General features: G+C 40.4%; 1 protein-coding gene across 1 annotated transcript; it reads right to left on the minus strand.

Annotated features, from left to right (window-relative positions):
• Positions 1–1,070: 1,070 nt before the first annotated feature.
• LOC106609622 (uncharacterized) lies at positions 1,071–17,581 on the minus strand. Its single transcript, XM_014208575.3, has 12 exons — positions 17,218–17,581; positions 13,118–13,184; positions 12,857–12,958; positions 11,898–11,989; positions 11,695–11,790; positions 11,271–11,565; positions 6,469–6,493; positions 5,841–6,147; positions 5,130–5,256; positions 2,103–2,317; positions 1,678–1,812; positions 1,071–1,455 (listed from the first exon to the last, which is right to left on the minus strand). Exons 1-12 carry the CDS (start codon positions 17,280–17,282, stop codon positions 1,413–1,415), a joined length of 1,569 nt encoding a protein of 522 aa, XP_014064050.2. The 5' UTR covers positions 17,283–17,581; the 3' UTR covers positions 1,071–1,412.
• Positions 17,582–19,550: the final 1,969 nt, after the last annotated feature.

Genomic DNA, 19,550 nt, shown 5'->3' on the forward strand with positions numbered 1-19,550 from the left:
ACGCACGAACAAAACGCCGCTGTTTGGATATAACTATGGATTATTTTGAACCAAACCAACATTTGTTATTGAAGTAGAAGTCCTGGGAGTGCATTCTGACGAAGAACAGCAAAGGTAATAACATTTTTCTTATAGTAAATCTGACTTTGGTGAGTGCTAAACTTGCTGGGTGTCTAAATAGCTAGCCCTGTGAGGCTATCTACTGAGAATATTGCAAAATGTGCTTTCACCGAAAAGCTATTTTAAAATCGGACGTATCGAGTGCATAGAGGAGTTCTGTATCTATAATTCTTAAAATAATTGTTATGCTTTTTGTGAACGTTTATCGTGAGTAATTTAGTAAATTCACCGGCAGTGTTCGGTGGGAATGCAAGTCACATGCTAGTCACATGCTAATGTAAAAAGCTGGTTTTTGATATAAATATGAACTTGATTGAACAAAACATGCATGTATTGTATAACATAATGTCCTAGGTGTGTCATCTGATGAAGATCATCAAAGGTTAGTGCTGCATTTAGCTGTGGTTTGGGTTTATGTGACATTATATGCTAGCTTGAAAAATGGGTGTCTGATTATTTCTGGCTGGGTACTCTGCTGACATAATCTAATGTTTTGCTTTCGTTGTAAAGCCTTTTTGAAATCGGACAGTGTGGTTAGATTAACGAGAGTCTTGTCTTTAAAATGGTGTAAAATAGTCATATGTTTGAGAAATTGAAGTAATAGCATTTGTAAGGTATTTGAATATCGTGCCACGGGATTCCACTGGCTGTTGAGTAGGTGGGACGATTTCGTCCCACATACCCTAGAGAGGTTAACACTTTTTTGGTTACTACATGATTCCATATGTGTTATTTCATAGTTTATGTCTTCACTACTATTCTACAACGTATAAAATAGTCAAAATAAAGAAAAACCCTTGAATGAGTAGATGTGTCCAAACCTTTGACTGGTCCTGTGTATATAGTGTATTTTATGTTTGAGACACTGTTAATGTCAGGGATGCATGACAAATGTGAAAACATTAAAAACATTTTTAGATATTGTCAATAAATCATATATGCATGCCAGATGAATTGTGTTTTGAATTTATTTTATCAGTCAGTGAGTTCAATGCGTCTGTTGAGTTCAAAAAGTTATTACACCACCTATAGTGTAATAAAATAGTAAAAACGATTCATGTTTTCCATTAAAGAACTTTGAACCAAACATAAACAATGATTGACGGATTGAATGGCCAGACGTGACCATAGGTTTGAATGTACTGTACTTATGCAAATAGTTTTTGTTATACAGTACAGTTCAAAACAATATGATGTGTACGACAAGATGTGAAATACAAAAGTTCTTCAAGCTATGAAGGGAAATACAATATTTTGGAAGACAATGCCCCCATGTCTCCAAGATAACACTTTTACTTCAGAACAAGACGTGTCTTCTGGTCGCCAAACAACAACCTGTGTACAAAAATAGGAATTCAATGATAGTAAACAATACATGAATTACAATGCGATGAAGCAATACTCTCCTACTGACTGTATAGAGTATGATGTATGACAGGCTGAAACAGTATGGAAATGCAGTGCCATTTTATTGCCTCTAAGGTCACAATCTATGGTAGAAGGGTAATACTATCTATAAATAGGTGAGTAATGAAGGCTGGGTGTGCTGTATCCTACCTGACCAAGCTGCCAGTGATAAGGGCCCCTGCAACCGGTCCCACCCAGTAGATCCAGTGGTACTCCCAGTAGTTAGCCATCACTGCAGGGCCAAACGCCCGAGCTGGGTTCATACACCCTCCAGATACTGACCTGCTAAAAGACCAATGGGACAAACACATCTGGTTTCTATATTGATCGAACAATGCATTACATCAGATCAATACACGTAGTTAGTAGAATTAATCGTTATCAGTCAGGCAGTAATATCATCAGGCAGGCAGTGATGTCAATGGCAATGTCCTCTTTATTCCTGCTGTGTCATTTCTTGTTATTGTCGATAATGGCAAAGCAGGAATAGTATTGAACCTGTTCTGCTGTGAACCCTTGTCATTTCAATACACCATCTACCATGACAGGTCTCCATTGATTTTCTCAGCCCTTACCCAGCCAGTATGTTAGCAGTCACAGTGAGCCCAATGCAAAGTGGGGCCAGTGGGGTTCGGGTCCTGCTGTTGACGGCCCCCATACAGACCACAAGGGACAGGAAGAGGGTCATGACCATCTCTGCTACAGTGGCACTGCCGATGTTGCCGCTGGTTTTAACCACGTTGAACGCTCCCCCTGCTGCACTGTCATAGCTGATGATGGAGTAAACTGCCTGTGGAATATCACAACATCTGTACGATTAGATTGGGATTAGATTGGGTTTTTATAGTTTTTTATTAGGATTAGATTGAGATTTTATTGGGATTATATTGGGATTAGATTGGGATTCTATTTGGATTAGACTGGGGTTTAATTGAGATTATATTGGGGGTTTATTGGGATTAAATTGGGGTTGTATTGGGATTATATTGGGGTTTTATTGGGATTATATTGGGATTCGACTGGAGTTTTATTGAGATTATATTGGGGTTTTATTGTGGATTATATTGGGGTTTTATTGTTTTGGGGGATTTTATTGGGGTTTTATTGGGATTATATTGGGATTACATTGGGATTATATTGCCATTTATGAATGTTTTTTGTTTGGATCCAAATGCTTGTGAATTTTTTTTTTCAAATGCGTAGACTACGCAAAACTATGTGTGATGCAAGACATTTGTTTAATGAACAAACATTCTCACGTTAAATACATCTATGATCATATGGAGCATCACTTGTGTGTACCTATTGTCATATTGGACTTGCTTTGTAACATGCGGTAGGAAATAGCACAATAGCCGCTCTATAATAACTGCAAGGTGCTGTTAAAAGGGCAGACTGGGGCTGGTTCTCTCATCATGGGTTGGTTGAATACGGGAGACTGGGGCTGGTTCTCATCATGGGTTGGTTGAATACGGGAGACTGGGGCTGGTTCTCATCATGGGTTGGTTGAATACGGGAGACTGGACCTGCTCGGACACCTGTCACCATCTGATCCTGCTAAGATCCTGCTAAGACATGATCCTGCTAAGACATGATGAGAATAGTGTTGTGTACTGACTGTGCACCATGACTGTGAAGCATGTAGAGCGGTTTATTACTGTGTTTATGTGAAAAGTAGGGGATTAGCTAGGGAAACTGACAGATCAATAACGTTACATTGCTATACTGACTAATAAAAACTCACATTGCACTGAAAAAACATCAGAATATCGGTCTTCAATCGTTTGGCCGCTGGTTTTATCGTTTGATTCAGGTCTAGTGTGATTGAGGCAAAAATAATAGCTAACGTTAGCCAACATTTGGCCAGCTCTCTCTCTAACGATACATCAACTGGCGAAAGCTAGCCAAGTTAATTTACTTCAGTTGAAACAGGACGAAACAAAGGCTACAAAACATTTCCATACAAACAACAGCTGTTAGATAATAATAGTAGCCACCTCATATCGCTATCTGCCAGATAACTAGAGTCTAGAGCTGACCTGGCTGTGGTAAGTTAGCTACTAGCTAGCTAATTAATTCACTTCAGTCGAGAGGGGATGAAACATTATCTAACGTTACATGTCAGTTACACTAGTTAATAGCTCAACACTGGGAATAAACACCAGTTAACTTTGTTTCGATTAAGTTAAACAGCAGTTACATCAGTCAACTAAAGAGTAGACCGTTTCTGCTCTGCTTGCTTTAACAACTCGGAGAAAAAGCGCAACACACTGACAGCAGCTGCCTCTGTTCAACTCCTGTGCTAGTCCAGCCAGCCTTCCTCAAGCTTTGCCTTTCACAGATCCTGTCTGCCCGCTTTGTGGTGTCTGCATGGTCCTAAATCCAACTGACTGAAAACTCCAAACAGCCTACCCGACCACTCTGAGGCGTCCACATAGGTCCTAAAGAATTGCCTTTTTTTGGTATCACATTGCAATGATAAAACTGGAAGAGGAGCACAAAAGTGCAATTTCAGAATGTAGGGGGACATGACCTCTTCCTGTCCAAAGTGAAAGTAGCCTTTATGCTAAATTGGGAGTGATTATATAACAAATTCTACTTACAAAGTTTAAGCTGTTGAAATGTGTTTTGAATATTGTTTTATCAAAATCAATATGACTATTTCTAAGACTGTAGGCTAAATGTCTTCATTTCCAATGAATAATAACTCCAAAAGGGTGCCCATTTCAACCCCAAGACCTAGCTGCCTAATTTTCACTCCATGGTGAAGGACGTTTCTGATGAACTCCACCTTTCTTTGTTTGCTGAAATCCATACTTTTTCAATAAATGTTAAGGAAATACCACCGACTTGTTGAGATTCAATTGCCACATGCTCATTTACGCTGAGTTGCCATTGTAGAGCAACAGCAATGAGAAAACAGTCGGTGGTTGTATTTGATTACTGTTTTTAGAAAAAGTATTAATTTCAGCAAACAAAGAAACGCAACTACAGAGGACAAACATAGGTACAAGGTAAACGTTTCATAAGTAAACATTTTTTAAGTATTGACCTTGGGCGAAACGATGTAGTAAGAGCTGAATTCCACAAAGCCTGGTCTCTGCTCCATTCCATTGGTGGAGTTCATCATAAACTTCCTTCACCATGGAGTGGAGTTTAGTCAGCTACCCAAGACCCTGCTCTCTTGTTTAAAAGAGTCTCTTATGATATAGATCTACCGTTATTGAGAAATATACACAGTAAGAAGTGTGACAACCAGTCTCAGTCTCCCCTGCAGCTCCACTGGATGTGCTCATAAATGCACTGCTACTCACAAAATGTTTCAGAGCTATCAAGTTTTGACATTGCGTCAAACAAACAATACTGCGGGTCTCTGGTTATTTTCCTCTGTTTGGTCCATACTGCATTCTCACCTGCAGTGAAGCACACCACATACAAATGGAATCAGACAGACTGTACTTTGAGTGAACCACAGCGCGTTGTTTGGTGCGCACTGATTGCGGTTCATATTTACACCTGTCCAAAAAAATGTTAGGGGGTAATCACTCCAGAGTAAAAAAAATCCCCCGCTCTAAACAAACTTGATGTGAAAGCCCCCTTACCTTTGCCAAGCCAGCCCCGGTCATCCCCCCCACTATCTGTGAGAGTATATACGGCCCCAGTAGGATGACGTCCAGTCCTCCACTGACGCACACACTCACAGACACAGCTGGGTTGAAGTGGCCACCACTGGATTCAGACAGAATAACATGTTTAGCACTGATACTCATGCATTAGGAAAATCACACTGATAAAAGAGATTAATATACTTGTTATAACTAGAGCCCTACCGATATGTTTCTTGGGGTCCGATACTGATTCCGATTTTTGGGGGGGGACAAAACTTACTAATACCGATATATGTGCCGATATACTGTTTTACAGCGTGGAAATTAAAAAGTGTAATTTTCCACACTGAATTATCATAAATTGGCATCCAAAAGAGTGATTGTCCAATAAATATGCTTCAAATGTTGATTTCATACATTGTAACAATAATGACACATCATAAGAATGGCCACAAGTGTTCAGATCAGCATAAGATTCCCTTTTCATCCTGTTTATTGAATATCGGTTATTGGTTGACTTATTGCTGATACTGATAAAGCAGTAAAAGGGCCAATATCAGCCGATAATACTGATATATTGGTCAGACTCTAGTTACAGTAAATCTCAAGTCATGAGAACAAAATTATATTCAAATAATTCACAAAAACATAGTAAAACTTTCTGACCTCAGAGTGAGATGTTACCAGGTGCCAGCATGTCCTTACCTGATCTCTCCCAATACAGCGATAACAATTGCTAGCGCCAGCCCATGAGCCAGAGCGGGCTGGATGCTCCCTGGAACGCCAGCATTCTCAATAACAGACCCACATCCCACGAAGATGAAGAGAGTGCATCCTAACACCTCAGCCAAGCACGGCTGGATATATCTCTCAAAGGTGGTGACTATTTTCCTGGGGTTGACTACCCCTGAACCTGGCCCTGAGTCCCCAGTGTCAGCCCCAGCCACGGTGAAGAGCTCCGTCTTTGACTCTATCACAGACATATTGCTGACTACTGCTGCTCTCTGTGTCACTTACACCTGCTCTGTCAACTGGTCAGCCAGAGTGTGACACATGCACTGATAAGAGTGCAGACAGGACCGTCACATTAGGGTGGTCTCAGGATATGCGTGGGAGTATCGCCACAACGCCACCTCCCTTTGCTATGATGGCATGTTTTGGCACACATCCCCATATGTCCATAGTATTTAGCTGTAGCGGAAGTGGCTATTGTAGTGCATGACAGACTGATGATGGAATGCCTTACCAGTCGTACGGGCTATACAATGTGTGAAATACATTTTTTGGTCCTCCCTTGTACCCATACTCCATAGTAGTTGCCACACCAGATTACCTCGTGATCCCAGATGGCAGGGCACCTTTAGGGAGATATGGTGTGAACTCAGGAAAAGTTGGATATAAATCTTTATTTTCACACATTGTATAGCCCGTACCAACTGGTAAGTAGGGTTGGATGGTATCCATATTTTCATATCGTCATACCGTCTTTACTCATCCCGGGATTAATGGTATTATCATTTTAGTACACAAGGGGGCGCTAAAAACGCAAAAATCCTATTGGGCGTCTATTACCAGAATACTAACAAAATTAGCACAAGTAATATTGAATTGCCATAGAGGCTGCTAGCTAAATATGCTAACGAGCGCAAATGAAAATTAACTAATTGCAAGGTCAGGCAAACCAGCTGTGACAATGTGACAGGTGAAATTAAGAACACAATCTGCTTTATCTCCTAAGGTATTGCACAAGTTGACTGCAGGTATTTACTTAAAAAGTATCTACAAATATTAATATTTATTGAAAAACATTTCCAAATACCCATGTATACGGTATACTGCCCGAGCCTACTGGTAAGGCCATTCCAGCTTTCAGTGATGGGAAAAGTTTAATCGGAAATAGGTAAACCAGTGGGTTGGTAAAAATTATTTTCAGGATACAGGATTTCACCAATAGCGTCATTGCACAAAAGAGTACGCTGCATCATCTGGATATGTGTGCAACAAAAGTTCAACATTCACATTCTGCTGCCATTTCTGTCAGGCCATCTACGTATACAGTTTGACCCATTCGTTCGATAAATCCAACATATGCACCACACAGAATGCACTTTAGGACGACTGTACAACCATCAAGATGAATTGCCAGATCAAAAAGCAGATCCCTTTGTTTCTTGGTACCTAGAACTAGCAACTATGTTTTGTCCGGGTTTAAACGTAAACATTTGCCACCATCCACTTCCTTATGTGTGAAACACAGGCTTCCAGGGTAGGAATTTTGGGCCTTCACCATGTTTCATCGAAATGTACAGATGTGTGTCGTCCACATAGCATTGAAAGTAGACATTGTGTTTCCGGATGACATCACCAAGAGGTAGAATATACAGTGTATAGTGAAAACAATAGTGGTCCTAAAACAGAACCTTGAGGAACACAGATGTTTAGACATGTTATGAAACCTATCCTCCTAACGTTGATGCACTTTATGTCTAGGGGTCTTATGCTTAGTTAACTGGTCTGTAACCTGATTTAAGGTGTGCATCAATGTGAAATATCAGCGTATGAGGACTGTGTTGAATGCACATGTGCCCAGGAAACAGCCAATTTACCAGGGTCCAGGGCCAGCTCCTTCTTGACCTCTTGGTCGGCCAGCCAAGAGGATTATTATTTGTTCAGATGGTGACTAAAATAAATATACAAAAAATAAAACTAGAAACAGGCATGCCCAAACTAAAGACTCAAAACATAACGAAAGGCCTCATGGCCACCAAACAAAACCAGCAGCCTCACAGCTCTGTAAGCTGGGACACTGACTAATGATCACCTAATTTCCTGCACCTGATGTGCCTATAAAATGTTTGTCTGTGCTACAGATGGCTATATTGGTCCGCTAATACAGGACTAGTAAAGGCCCAGTGCACTACTTTTGGGAAATCTTGTAAAAAATAAAACGGAATATCTTTTTTTATTAATATACAGTACCAGTCAAAAGTTTGGACACACCTAGTAATTCAAGGGTTTTTCTTTATTTTTACTATTTTCTACATTGTAGAATAATAGTGAAGACATCACAACTATGAAATAACACATATGGAATCATGTAGAAACCAAAAAAGTGTTAAACAAATCAAAATATACTTTATATAATTCAAAGTAGCCAAAGTTGCCTTGATGACAGCTTTGCACACTCTTGGCATTCTCTCAACCAGCTTCATGAAGTCACCTGGAATTCTATTATCAGGTGTGCCTTGGTAAAAGTTAATTTGTGGAATTTCTTTCCTTCTTAATGCGTTTGAGCCAATCAGTTGTGACAAGGTAGGGGTGGTATACAGAAGATAGCCTGATTTGGTAAAAGACCAAGTCCATATTATGGCAAGAACAGCTCAAATAAGCCAAATAATGCAAAGACTGTGCAAGTGGTGTGGATTTTTACTAGGCACTGTAATTCAGTGTTATAAACATCTCTCTAGCCTTACCATGTCTTCAGTGCTCTAGTGCTGCTATCTCTATCTCTACCTCAGTGTACACAAGGTCATATTGGGTTAATGTTTCTCTGGAAAAACACAGGTCTGACCATCAGGACACAGTTCACAGAGGGCGACAGGCGAAACTCAAACATTTCCTTTCTGTGCCCTCTAACTACCATGTGTCATCCATGTGGAAATGACATTAGACTTTCAGGGTATCAAATGTACAGTTTGTTGACCACATGATGGTGGTCAGGTTTCCATACACAAATATTAAACAGCTTTATTCAACCGCCATAGACCTGCATTGTCATGTCATTGGTACTGTTGTATCACTTCCGAGGACTTGAAATCGCTCTGCTGAGTGAAAATGCCCTGCTTATTTCTTCCAGACAAGAATCCTAGTTACATGCAAATGTATCTATTGCTACTGCAAATCCAGCAATTGAATCAAACAGATCCGTTAAAGTGCATCCAAAGTATTCATTCCTAATTTCTATACATAAGAAAATATCTGTCTTAGCAATACATTTCTAAATAAACAAAACATTTTAGTTCACAACACAATGGCACATTAAAAACTTGACAAATAAAAATAAATCTTCCTTTGACTTTTCTCCAACATCCAGCAAACCTGCTTTATGTTGTCTGAATGAACATTAGAAACAGACAGTGCAGAGCAGACAGATGGATGAAATGAAATGAAGGCTAGGGCTTATGTCCTTAAGCTATCAGTGTCTTGTCATTCATACTGTGCATTCGGAAAGTATTCACACCCCTTGGACTTTTTCCACATTTTGTTACATTAGAGCCTTATTCTAAATTGTATTAATTGTTTTTCCCCCCTCATCAATCTACACACAATACCACATAATGACAAAGCAAAAACAGTTTTTTTTAAATATGCTAATTTATTCCCCCCCCCCCCCAAACTGAAACATCACATTTACATAAGTATCCAGACCCTTTACTCAGTACTTTGTTGAAGCACTTTTGGCAGCAATTACAGCCTCGAGTCTTCTTGGGTATGACGCTGCAAGCTTGGCACACCTGTATTTGGGGAGTTTCTCCCATTCTTCTCTGCAGATCCTCTCAAGCCCTGTTAGGTTAGGCACAGCTATTTTCAGGTTTCTTCAGAGATGTTTGATCGGGTTCAAGACCGGGCCACTCAAGGATATTCAGACACTTGTCCCGAAGCCACTATTGCGTTGTCTTGTTGGAAGATGAACCTTCTCCCAAGTCTGAGGTCTTGAGCAGGTTTTCATCAATGATCTCTCTGTACTTTGCTATGCTTATCTTTCCCTCGACCCTGACTAGTCTCCCAGTCCCTGCCGCTGAAAAACATCCCCACAGCATGATGCTGCCACCACCATGCTTCACCATAGGGATGGTGCCCGGTTTCCTCCAGACGTGACACTTGGCATTCTGGCCAAAGAGTTCAATCTTGGTTTCATCAGATCAGAGAATCTTCTTTCTCATGGTCAGAGTCCTTTAGGTGCCTTTTGGCAAACTCCAAGCGGGCTGTCAAGTGCTTTTTACTGGGGAGTGGCTTCAGTCTGGCCACTCTACCATAAAGGCCTGATTGGTGGAGTGCCGCAGAAATGGATGTCCTTCTGGAAGGTTCTCCCATCTTCACAAAGGAACTCTGGAGCTCTGTCAGTGACCATCATGTTCTTGGTCACCTCCCTGACCAAGGCCCTTCTCCCTCGATTGCTCAGTTTGGCTCTAGGAAGAGTCTTGGTGGTTCCAAACTTACATTTAAGAATGACGGAGGCCATTGTTCTAGGGGACTTTCAATGCGGTATAATTATTTTGGTACCCTTCCCCAGATCTTTGCCTGGGGAATGGTACCCAGTCATGAGGTCTCAGAGCTCGACCTCATGACTTGTTTTTTTTCTCTGACATGCGGTGTCAACTGTGGGACCTTAAATAGACAGGTGTGTTCATTTCCAAATCATGTCCAATCAATTGAATTTACCACAGGTGGACTCACAAGTTGTAAAACATCTCAAGGATGATCAATGGGATGCACCTGAGCTCAATTTCAAGTCCATAGCAAAGGGTCTGAATACTTATGTAAATAAGTAATAATAATAAATTTGAAAACATTTCTAAAAACCATTTTTTTCTTTTTCATTATGGGGTATTGTGTGTAGATTGATGAGGAAAAAAATGAATGTAATCAATTTTAGAATAAGGTTATAACGTAACTGTCGAGGGGTGAGTGTAGCTGGTGCATAGAAGTCAGGCGCAGGAGAGCAGAGATGAGTGGACAAAGCACTTTACTTAGACAATAATTTGCACAGAACGCAACCGCGTCGCAAAAAAAATGCCCAACGAACAAGTGAGGCAGCACAAAGTACAAAAACCCAAGTACAAAGTACGGGTATAAAACAAAACCCGGCGCAAACCAGCCGGAAGCGTGCCAACCTCAACAATAAACAATTTCACACACAGACATGGGGGGAACAGAGGGTTAAATACACGACAAGTAATGAGGGAAATGTAAACCGGGTGTGTGGGAAAACAAGACAAAACAAATGGAAAATGGAAGGTGGATCGGCGATGGCTAGAAGACCGGTAATGTCGACCGCCGAACGCCGCCCGAACAAGGAGAGGAACCGACTTCGGCGGAAGTCGTGACAGTAACAAAATGTGGAAAAAGTCAAGTGGTCTGAATACTTTCCGAATGCACTGTATCACACTTCCAGCGGAAACATCCCTTCTCTTTCACAAAAGCATGTTGGGAGACAGTGGTTGCTCTTATGGGATGCAACGGAAACACATTCAGTAGAATTCTGCTGATGCCATGCATTTCCCACAGAGCAGACAGACAGACAAGACTTGAGTCTGATGTGAAGGTGTTGATGGGTTTTTTCTCTCCTCTCTTGATAGTGTTGATCATGGCACAGAGAAACAGGCTTAAGACAAGACAGTCCAGGTTCAGAAAGCAACTTGTGAGAGTCCTGGAACAAGCAGACAATAGTGTCATTGGTCATCTTGTCATGAACAGCGATAGAAATAAAACAATGTGCTGTATCCAAATGTACAGACTTACAAATAATGTGTATGTGACTAATCTAACCCATATGTACCTGCTTGAACTTGTCCTTGGTGGCGCAGCAGATACTGAGTGTTGGAGAAGCTGCTGCAGAAGTTCCTTTTCATCCAGAAACTCCAGATGCTCTATTCTGTATAAACAAGGGTGGAGAAACTTATCAGAGCTAAAGAACGTGAAAACGGAGGAATAACATGAGATGTACCATTTGCCTACTGTATGTAACAGACTGTGTCTTACCTTGCCACGTCATCCTGAGGTATAACACTGTACACAGTCATCATATCCAGATCATCTACATTCTCCCAGCCCGTCTTTAGGAAGTGCTCTTTCTACTAATGCAAACATGTTCCACTTCAGGGAATGTCTTGCACAAAATCAACACTTGGGATTTGTCATTTAATTGTCATGATTTAGTACTCATACCGGCTGTGACGGCAGTAAATGACGATAGTTGCTAATCAAAACTCCATATTTGGTGAGTAATGAACATGTTTTGACATTATTTAGCTTGAAAAGCTGGTGAATGGCAGATTCAATGGCTGCTTCCTGGGCTTAAAGGAGATTTGCCATATCAACGTCTCCTGTAAGGACCAGATTCTGGTTCAGTGTTTGGGGTGACATTTGATCAAGTTTCAATATTTAATATTTCCAAGCAACGGATCATAATGAGTGAAAAACTAGAGAGTCAGGTAGCTGAGCGGTTAAGAGCATTGGGCCAGTAACCGAAAGGTCGCTGGTTCGAATCGCCTACGTGAAAAATCTGGCGATGTGCCCTTGATCAAGGCACCTAACCCTAAATACTCCTGTAAGTTGTTCTGGATAAGCGCGTCTGCTAAATGACTAAAATGTAAACTTTCTAAAGCAAGCAAAACTTTTGACCTAGTGACTTCCTAAGTCTTTGGCCCTGAGACCGTGGTTTGGTTTCAGACAGAGAGATCAGGAGACTGACACAGCTGCGGTAAACACAGATTTGGGATCTCCTAATCACAAGTGTTCCTCTATACAGGCCTGGAAGGCACCCACTCAGCACGTATAGACAGCATTTGCGTCACAATGTGTACCTTATCTAACCATGCCCCATTATCAGCGCTTCCCTTATATTTATCTGTAACTTCCCTTCAGATCTAACAAAAAGGTGTTTTGATGTGTTGTTGTAAGGTTGTTGTATAGTTGCTAGAGGGCTGAGGGTACTGTACCTGGGACTCCAGTGACTGACACCCCCCCACTCCTGCCAGGTTACACTGACGACGCTGCAGATTCTCAATCATCACCTGGCCAAAACGATCCATCATGCTCACCTAGACAGAGATGGAAACCATTAGCCTAGACGTGCAGCAATTCAGACAGACTGCCTCTGCTGATTCCATCTAGCCATAATTCAGAGTCTGATCTTGCTCATTTACTTGCTCATAGTTGATGAACATGGCTGTGTGGAAAGTGTCTGAGGCCCAGTTCACCTGCTTGGATGACTGATCTGGAGTCACGTAGACGAGCACACACTCTGACAGGAACAACATAGGCAACCTGGAAGAATGAGAACAAAACATCCCCACGTTATAAAAAGCCTTGTGATTCCCAAATCAGGTTTGCATGTAAAAAAAGGTATATGTTTTGCGTCATGGATGCATCCAACATGTAAAAATAGACAACATTAATTTATCTTCTTCTTAATTTCCCCAGAATCTCTGACATAACACCACAAGTAGAGGACATTTCAGAAGACACTTGAATCCACAGAGAACTCATTCTAACGTCGTCGAGGCTTGGGTGGTGGACCAGACCTCACAGGAAGCCGTGAATAATGCACTTAAACAGTATGAATACAATTTTTGTAAACGGAACGGGGCTTTCCAAGTCTCATAGGCTGAGATCAAAGGAAATGGGGTTCTTCGACACACAGATGAAAAACAATGGAAAATCAAAGTGCACCCAAGTACAGTTGAAGTCGGAAGTTTACTTACACTTAGGTTGGAGTCATTAAAACTTGTTTTTCAACCACTCCACAAATTTCTTGTTAACAAACTATAGTTTTGGCAAGTCGGTTAGGACATCTACTTTGCGCATGACACAAGTAATTTTCCAACAATTGTTTACAGACAGATTATTTCACTTATAATTCACTGTATCACAATTCCAGTGGGTCAGAAGTTTACATACACTAAGTTGACTGTGCCTTTAAACAGCTTGGAAAATTCCAGAAAATGATGTCATGGCTTTAGAAAATTCTGATAGGCTAATTGACATCATTTGAGTAAATTGGAGGTGTACCGTGTGGCTCAGTTGGTAGAGCATGGTGTTTGCAACGCCAGGGTTGTGGGTTTGATTCCCACGGGGGGCCAGTACGGAGAATGTATGAATGAAAAATGTATGAAATGTAAGCATTCACTACTGTAAATCGCTCTGGATAAGAGTGTCTGCTAAATGACTAAAATGTAATGTGTACCTGTGGATGTATTTCAAGGCCTACCTTCAAACTCAGTGCCTCTTTGCTTGACATCATGGGAAAATCAAAATAAATCAGCCAAGACCTCAAGAAAAAAATTGTAGACCTCCAGACTTGTGGAGGTCTACAATTTTTTTCTTGAGGTCTTGGCTGATTTAGTCTGGTTCATCCTTGGGAGCAATTTCAAAACACCTGAAGGTACCACACTCATCTCTACAAACAATAGTATGCAAGTATAAACACCATGGGACCATGCAGCTGTCTACCACTCAGGAAGGAGGTGTGTTCTGTCTCCTAGAGATAAATGCACTTTGGTGCGAAAAGTGCAAATCAATCCCAGAACACCAGCAAAGGACCTTGTGAAGATGCTGGAGGAAACAGGTACAAAAGTATCTATATCCACAGTAAAACAAGTCCTATATTGACATAACCTGAAAGGCTCCTCAGCAAGGAAGAAGCCACTGCTCCAAAACCGCCATAAAAAAGCCAGACTACGGTTTGCAACTGCACATGGGGACTTTTTGGAGAAATGTCCTACGGTCTGATGAAACAAAAATAGAACTGTTTGGCCATAATGACCATTATTATGTTTGGAGGAAAAAGGGGGAGGCTTGCAAGCCAAAGAACACCATCCCAAACGTGAAGCACAGGGGTGGCAGCATCATGTTGTGGGGGTGCTTTGCTGCAGGAGGGAATGGTGCACTTCACAAAACAGATGGCATCATGAAGTAGGAAAATTAAACTATGTGGATATATTGAAGCAACATCTCAAGACATCAGTCAGGAAGTTAAAGCTTGGTCGCAAATGGGTCTTCCAAATGGACAATGACCCCAAGCAAAGTTGTGGCAAAATGGCTTAAGGACAACAAAGTTAAGGTATTGGAGTGGCCATCACAAAGCCCTGACCTCAATGCAATAGAACATTTGTGGGCAGAACTTAAAAAGTGTGCGCGAGCAAGGAGGCCTACAAACCTGACTCAGTTACACCAGCTCTGCCAGGAGGAATGGGCCAAAATTCACCCAACTTATTGTGGGAAGCTTGTGGAAGGCTACCCGAAACATTTGACCCAAGTTAAACAATTTAAATGCAATGCTACCAAATACTAATTGAGTGCATGTAAACTTCTGACCCACTGGGAATGTACTGAAAGAAATAAAAGCTGAAATAAATCATTCTCTCTACTATTATTCTGACATTTCACATTCATAACATAAAGTGGTGATCCTAACTGACCGAAAACAGGGAATTTTTACTTGGATTAAATGTCAGGAATTGTGAAAAACGGAGTTTAAATGTATTTGGCTAAGGTGTATGTAAACTTCTGACTAGACAATCGGCATTTTTGGACACTTGATTGTGGCCAATTACATTGCGCTCCGCGAGGAGACTGCGTGGCAGGCTGACTACCTGTTTCGCGAGTGCAGCAAGAAGCCAAGGTAAGTTGCTAGCTATCAATCTTAACATAGTCACACATGGTTGATGATATTACTAGTTTAACTAGCTTGTCCTGCGTTGCATATAATCGATGCGGTGCCTGTTAATTTCTCATCGAATCACAGCCTACTTCGCCAAACGGGTGATGATTTAACAAACGCATTCGCAAAAAAAGCACTGTCGTTGCACCAATGTGTACCTAACCATAAACATCAATGCCTTTCTTTAAAATCAATACACAAGTATATATTTTTAAATCTGCATATTTAGTTAATATTGCCTTCTAACATGAATTTCTTTTAACTAGGAAAATTGTGTCACTTCTCTTGTGTTCCGTGCAAGCAGAGTCAGGGTATATGCAGCAGTTTGGGCCGCCAGGCTCGTTGCGAACTGTGTGAAGACCATTTCTTCCTAACAAATAGCGTAATTAATTTGCCAGAATTGAACATAATTATGACATAACATTGAAGGTTGTGCAATGTAACAGGAATATTTAGACTTAGGGATGCCACCCGTTAGATAAAATACGGAACGGTTCCGTATTTCACTGAAAGAATAAACGTTTTGATTTTGAAATGATAGTTTCCGGATTTGACCATATTAATGACCAAAGGCTCATATTTCTGTGTGTTATTATGTTATAATTAAGTCTATGATTTGATATTTGATAAAGCAGTCTGACTGAGCGATGGTAGGCAGCAGCAGGCTCATAAACATTCATTCAAACAGCACTTTCGTGCATTTGCCAGCTGCTCTTCGCTGTGCTTCAAGCATTTAGCTGTTTATGACTTCAAGCCTATCAACTCCCGAGATTAGGCTGTTGTAACCGATGTGAAATGGCTAGCTAGTTAGCGGGGTGCGCGCTAATAGCGTTTCAATCTGTGACGTCACTCGCTCTGAGACCTTGAAGTAGTTGTTCCCCTTGTTCTGCAAGGGCCGCGGCTTTTGTGGAGCGATGGGTAACGATGCTTCGAGGGTGGCTGTTGTCGATGTGTCCCTGGTTCGAGCCCAGGTAGGGGCGAGGAGAGGGACGGAAGCTATACTGTTACATTGGCAATACTAAAGAGAGAAATATTCCTATAATAACTACAACCTGAAACTTCTTACCTGGGAATATTGAAGACTCATGTTAAAAGGAACCACCAGCTTTCATATGTTCTCATGTTCTGAACAAGGAACTTAAATGTTAGCTTTTTTACATGGCACATATTGCACTTTTACTTTTTTCTCCAACACTTTGTTTATTCATTATTTAACACATTATCCAACACTCAGACATAATTTATAGACAAAGTGTGTGTTTAGTGAGTCCACCAGATCAGAGGCAGTAGGGATGACCAGGGATGTTCTCTTGATAAGTGCGTGAATTAGACAATTTTCCTTTCCTGCTAATCATTCAAAATGAAACGAGTACTTTTGGGTGTCAGGGAAAATGTATGGAGTAAAAAGTCAATTTTTCTTTAGGAATGTAGTGAAGTAAAAGTTAAAGTTGTCAAAAATATAAATAGTAAAGTAAAGTACAGATACCCTAAAAAACGACTTAAGTAGTACTTTAAAGTATTTTTACTTAAGTACTTTACACTACTGCATTTAGTATTACTTTCTTAGCTACAGTATACATATCTTCCTGGCATATTACATAATTTATGCAGCAGCATACAAGACATGTTTGGACTCACAGTTGTGCTGTGCTCAGTTGAACAGGAAGGTGGCGCGGCGGTCCTTCGTGGGCAAATTTTGTCATCAAACTTTGTCATCAAAGTCTGGCATTCTCTGGATTTATTGTGCTTTCAACACAACCGGGAACTGAGGAAAAAAAAGGTCCAATCATGATGACGTCAGTGATCTTCAGGTTGTAGCTCTAGAAAGAGGCCAGAGTTCCCGATTTACAATTTCAAGTTGGATGAAAGTTCAAAATGTATTTTCCCAGTCGTAGCTCGTTTTTCCTGAGTTCCCAGTTGTCTTGAACTCACTAAAGTCAGATTTTGCAGTTCTGAGTTAACAGTTGTTTTGAGCGCAGCACAAATCATGCTTCATTGACAGCATGGCCAATGTTAAATGTTTATAACTTGAAACTAGGAAAAGAGAACCTTAATCTTAGACTTGGGACCACACAGCCACTCCACCGAATAGCAGGCTAATGATTGATTTGCAATGCTTGCAGTTAGCCACTGATTCCTTCCAAACCACTCATTGATGAATTTGCGATTTCAAACTTGTTGTGTAATATTTATGTCCAATGAGCACCGATACATTTCATCTATAATTTATTTTCGTTATTTCTCTTCATATGACAAGGATTAAAAAGGATTTGCCAGTAGATTGTCAACTTCATTCATGATGATGACTGCTAGCTAAGATTTTGAAAGTATGATGTTGACATGATCATTCCAATTAAAGCTACTGTAGATATAACGTGATTTGATGTCATTTTATCTGTGGCCAATGACCTTGAGCCTACTTGGATGGGCACTTCTAATGTAACTCTATGGCAGCACCCAAGGAGCTTGAATTTTTTCGAGCTCTACCCTTAGACTTGGCGGTGACCTAGTGACTTCAAACAAGGTTCAGAATGTCCACTCAGTGGGCCGACACATTGCACACCCTTTAGTTTGTCCATTTTCAACTCACACGTTTTTAAATTAATTTTTTGAAATGTAGAATTTCAATAGCTCCTTGGTCATGTCACCTAGTGACTTCAAACAAGGTTCAGAATGTCCACTCAGTGGGCCTACACATTGCACACCCTTTAGTTTGTCCATTTTCATCTCATATGGTTTTACATGAATTTTTCTAAATGTAGAATTTCAATAGCTCCGTGGTCATGTGACTTAATATCCACTGACTACCCTTCTATATTGCACACTCTTGTTTGTGTACTGTAAAATCACGTGGTGTAACGTACATTTTTCATAGTTTCAAATTTGCAATAACTCCTTGGTCATGTCAATTACACACCTAAGAAGCATGCAGTGGATTTACACCCATATTGCATAACCTTATTATTAGTTTGACAATTAGGGGGTTCAGTCCAGTGTTGTGTTTATCCTTTTCTTTAATATTATTCTACAATAATTGGTAGTTCTAAGTACTTATTTTCCCTGTTTTTTTCACAGTATTTAACAGTGAGAGATAGACAGGAGAGAGACAGATAATATCTCCTTTCATCGTTAATAATCAACCATAAAGGAAAAGGGTAAAGTACGAGAGTCATGCTATTAATTGTCCAAAGCAGGGATGGAGAGTGAGCTAGTGAGGTAGGCTGCAGTGGGTTTGCTGGTCAATACATATACAGAACATGTAACCACAGTAATGGTGGCCAGTAAATCAATGAATAAAAATGTAATATTGACAAATTAAACAGAAATTGTAGACCTTTAATCTTTTCCAACATGTCAACAGACACTTTACTTCAATTAAGTACAAAACATTTCACAGTGTTAACTTTCTCTATATCCCTGGTTGATGTACATTTCAGAGACTCTTCAGTGTGGATGGGGTATAGCATACATTTTCAACAACAAAGACAGCACTTCCAGTTAGTGTTCTTCACTCTGTTGAACTCTTTTGTCTTCATTCCTAGGCACAGCATATGGAACCACCGTTGGCATGCAAAACATTCAATCAAAACAAAACAAAGTGTAACACGTTATAAATAATATCAAATATCAATGCAGTATGACGAATGACGAATTAGCCATCCATTGTGTTATATTGTCTTACATACCGTCACTGTTATCAAAAGATTATAAACATGTTAAATAAAGTTACTAACCCAGTCAGTCTTTGGGCCGCATCCAGGTTCTTTATCAGTGGCACACATGAAGCAGTTGTTGGCTTTGTTGAACTCTGAAATCATGGGCATGAACTGAACATATAGCTGTCCGACACAACTACATAAAAATAAAGAGTTTACATTTACTTTGAATTAAATGTCATTACATACCAGACATTTTTAGTATATCCTCAGCCATTTCTTTTCGCAGTTGCTCCATGTGTTTTTGAAGGTTCC

This window comes from Salmo salar, chromosome 01 (genome assembly GCF_965601325.2).
Source record: "Salmo salar chromosome 01, fSalSal1, whole genome shotgun sequence".
NCBI lineage: Eukaryota > Metazoa > Chordata > Actinopteri > Salmoniformes > Salmonidae > Salmo > Salmo salar.

Excerpts from the sequence above, each read along its gene's own strand:
- LOC106609622 (XM_014208575.3), bottom strand. The coding sequence starts at position 17,282 with ATGACAAAATTTGCCCACGAAGGACCGCCGCGCCACCTTCCTGTTCAA. Across the intron at positions 11,791-11,897 it reads CCTCAGGATGACGTGGCAAG|AATAGAGCATCTGGAGTTTC; the intron begins GTAAGACACAGT and ends TTGTTTATACAG. Across the intron at positions 2,318-5,129 it reads CCGGGGCTGGCTTGGCAAAG|GCAGTTTACTCCATCATCAG; the intron begins GTAAGGGGGCTT and ends GATATTCCACAG.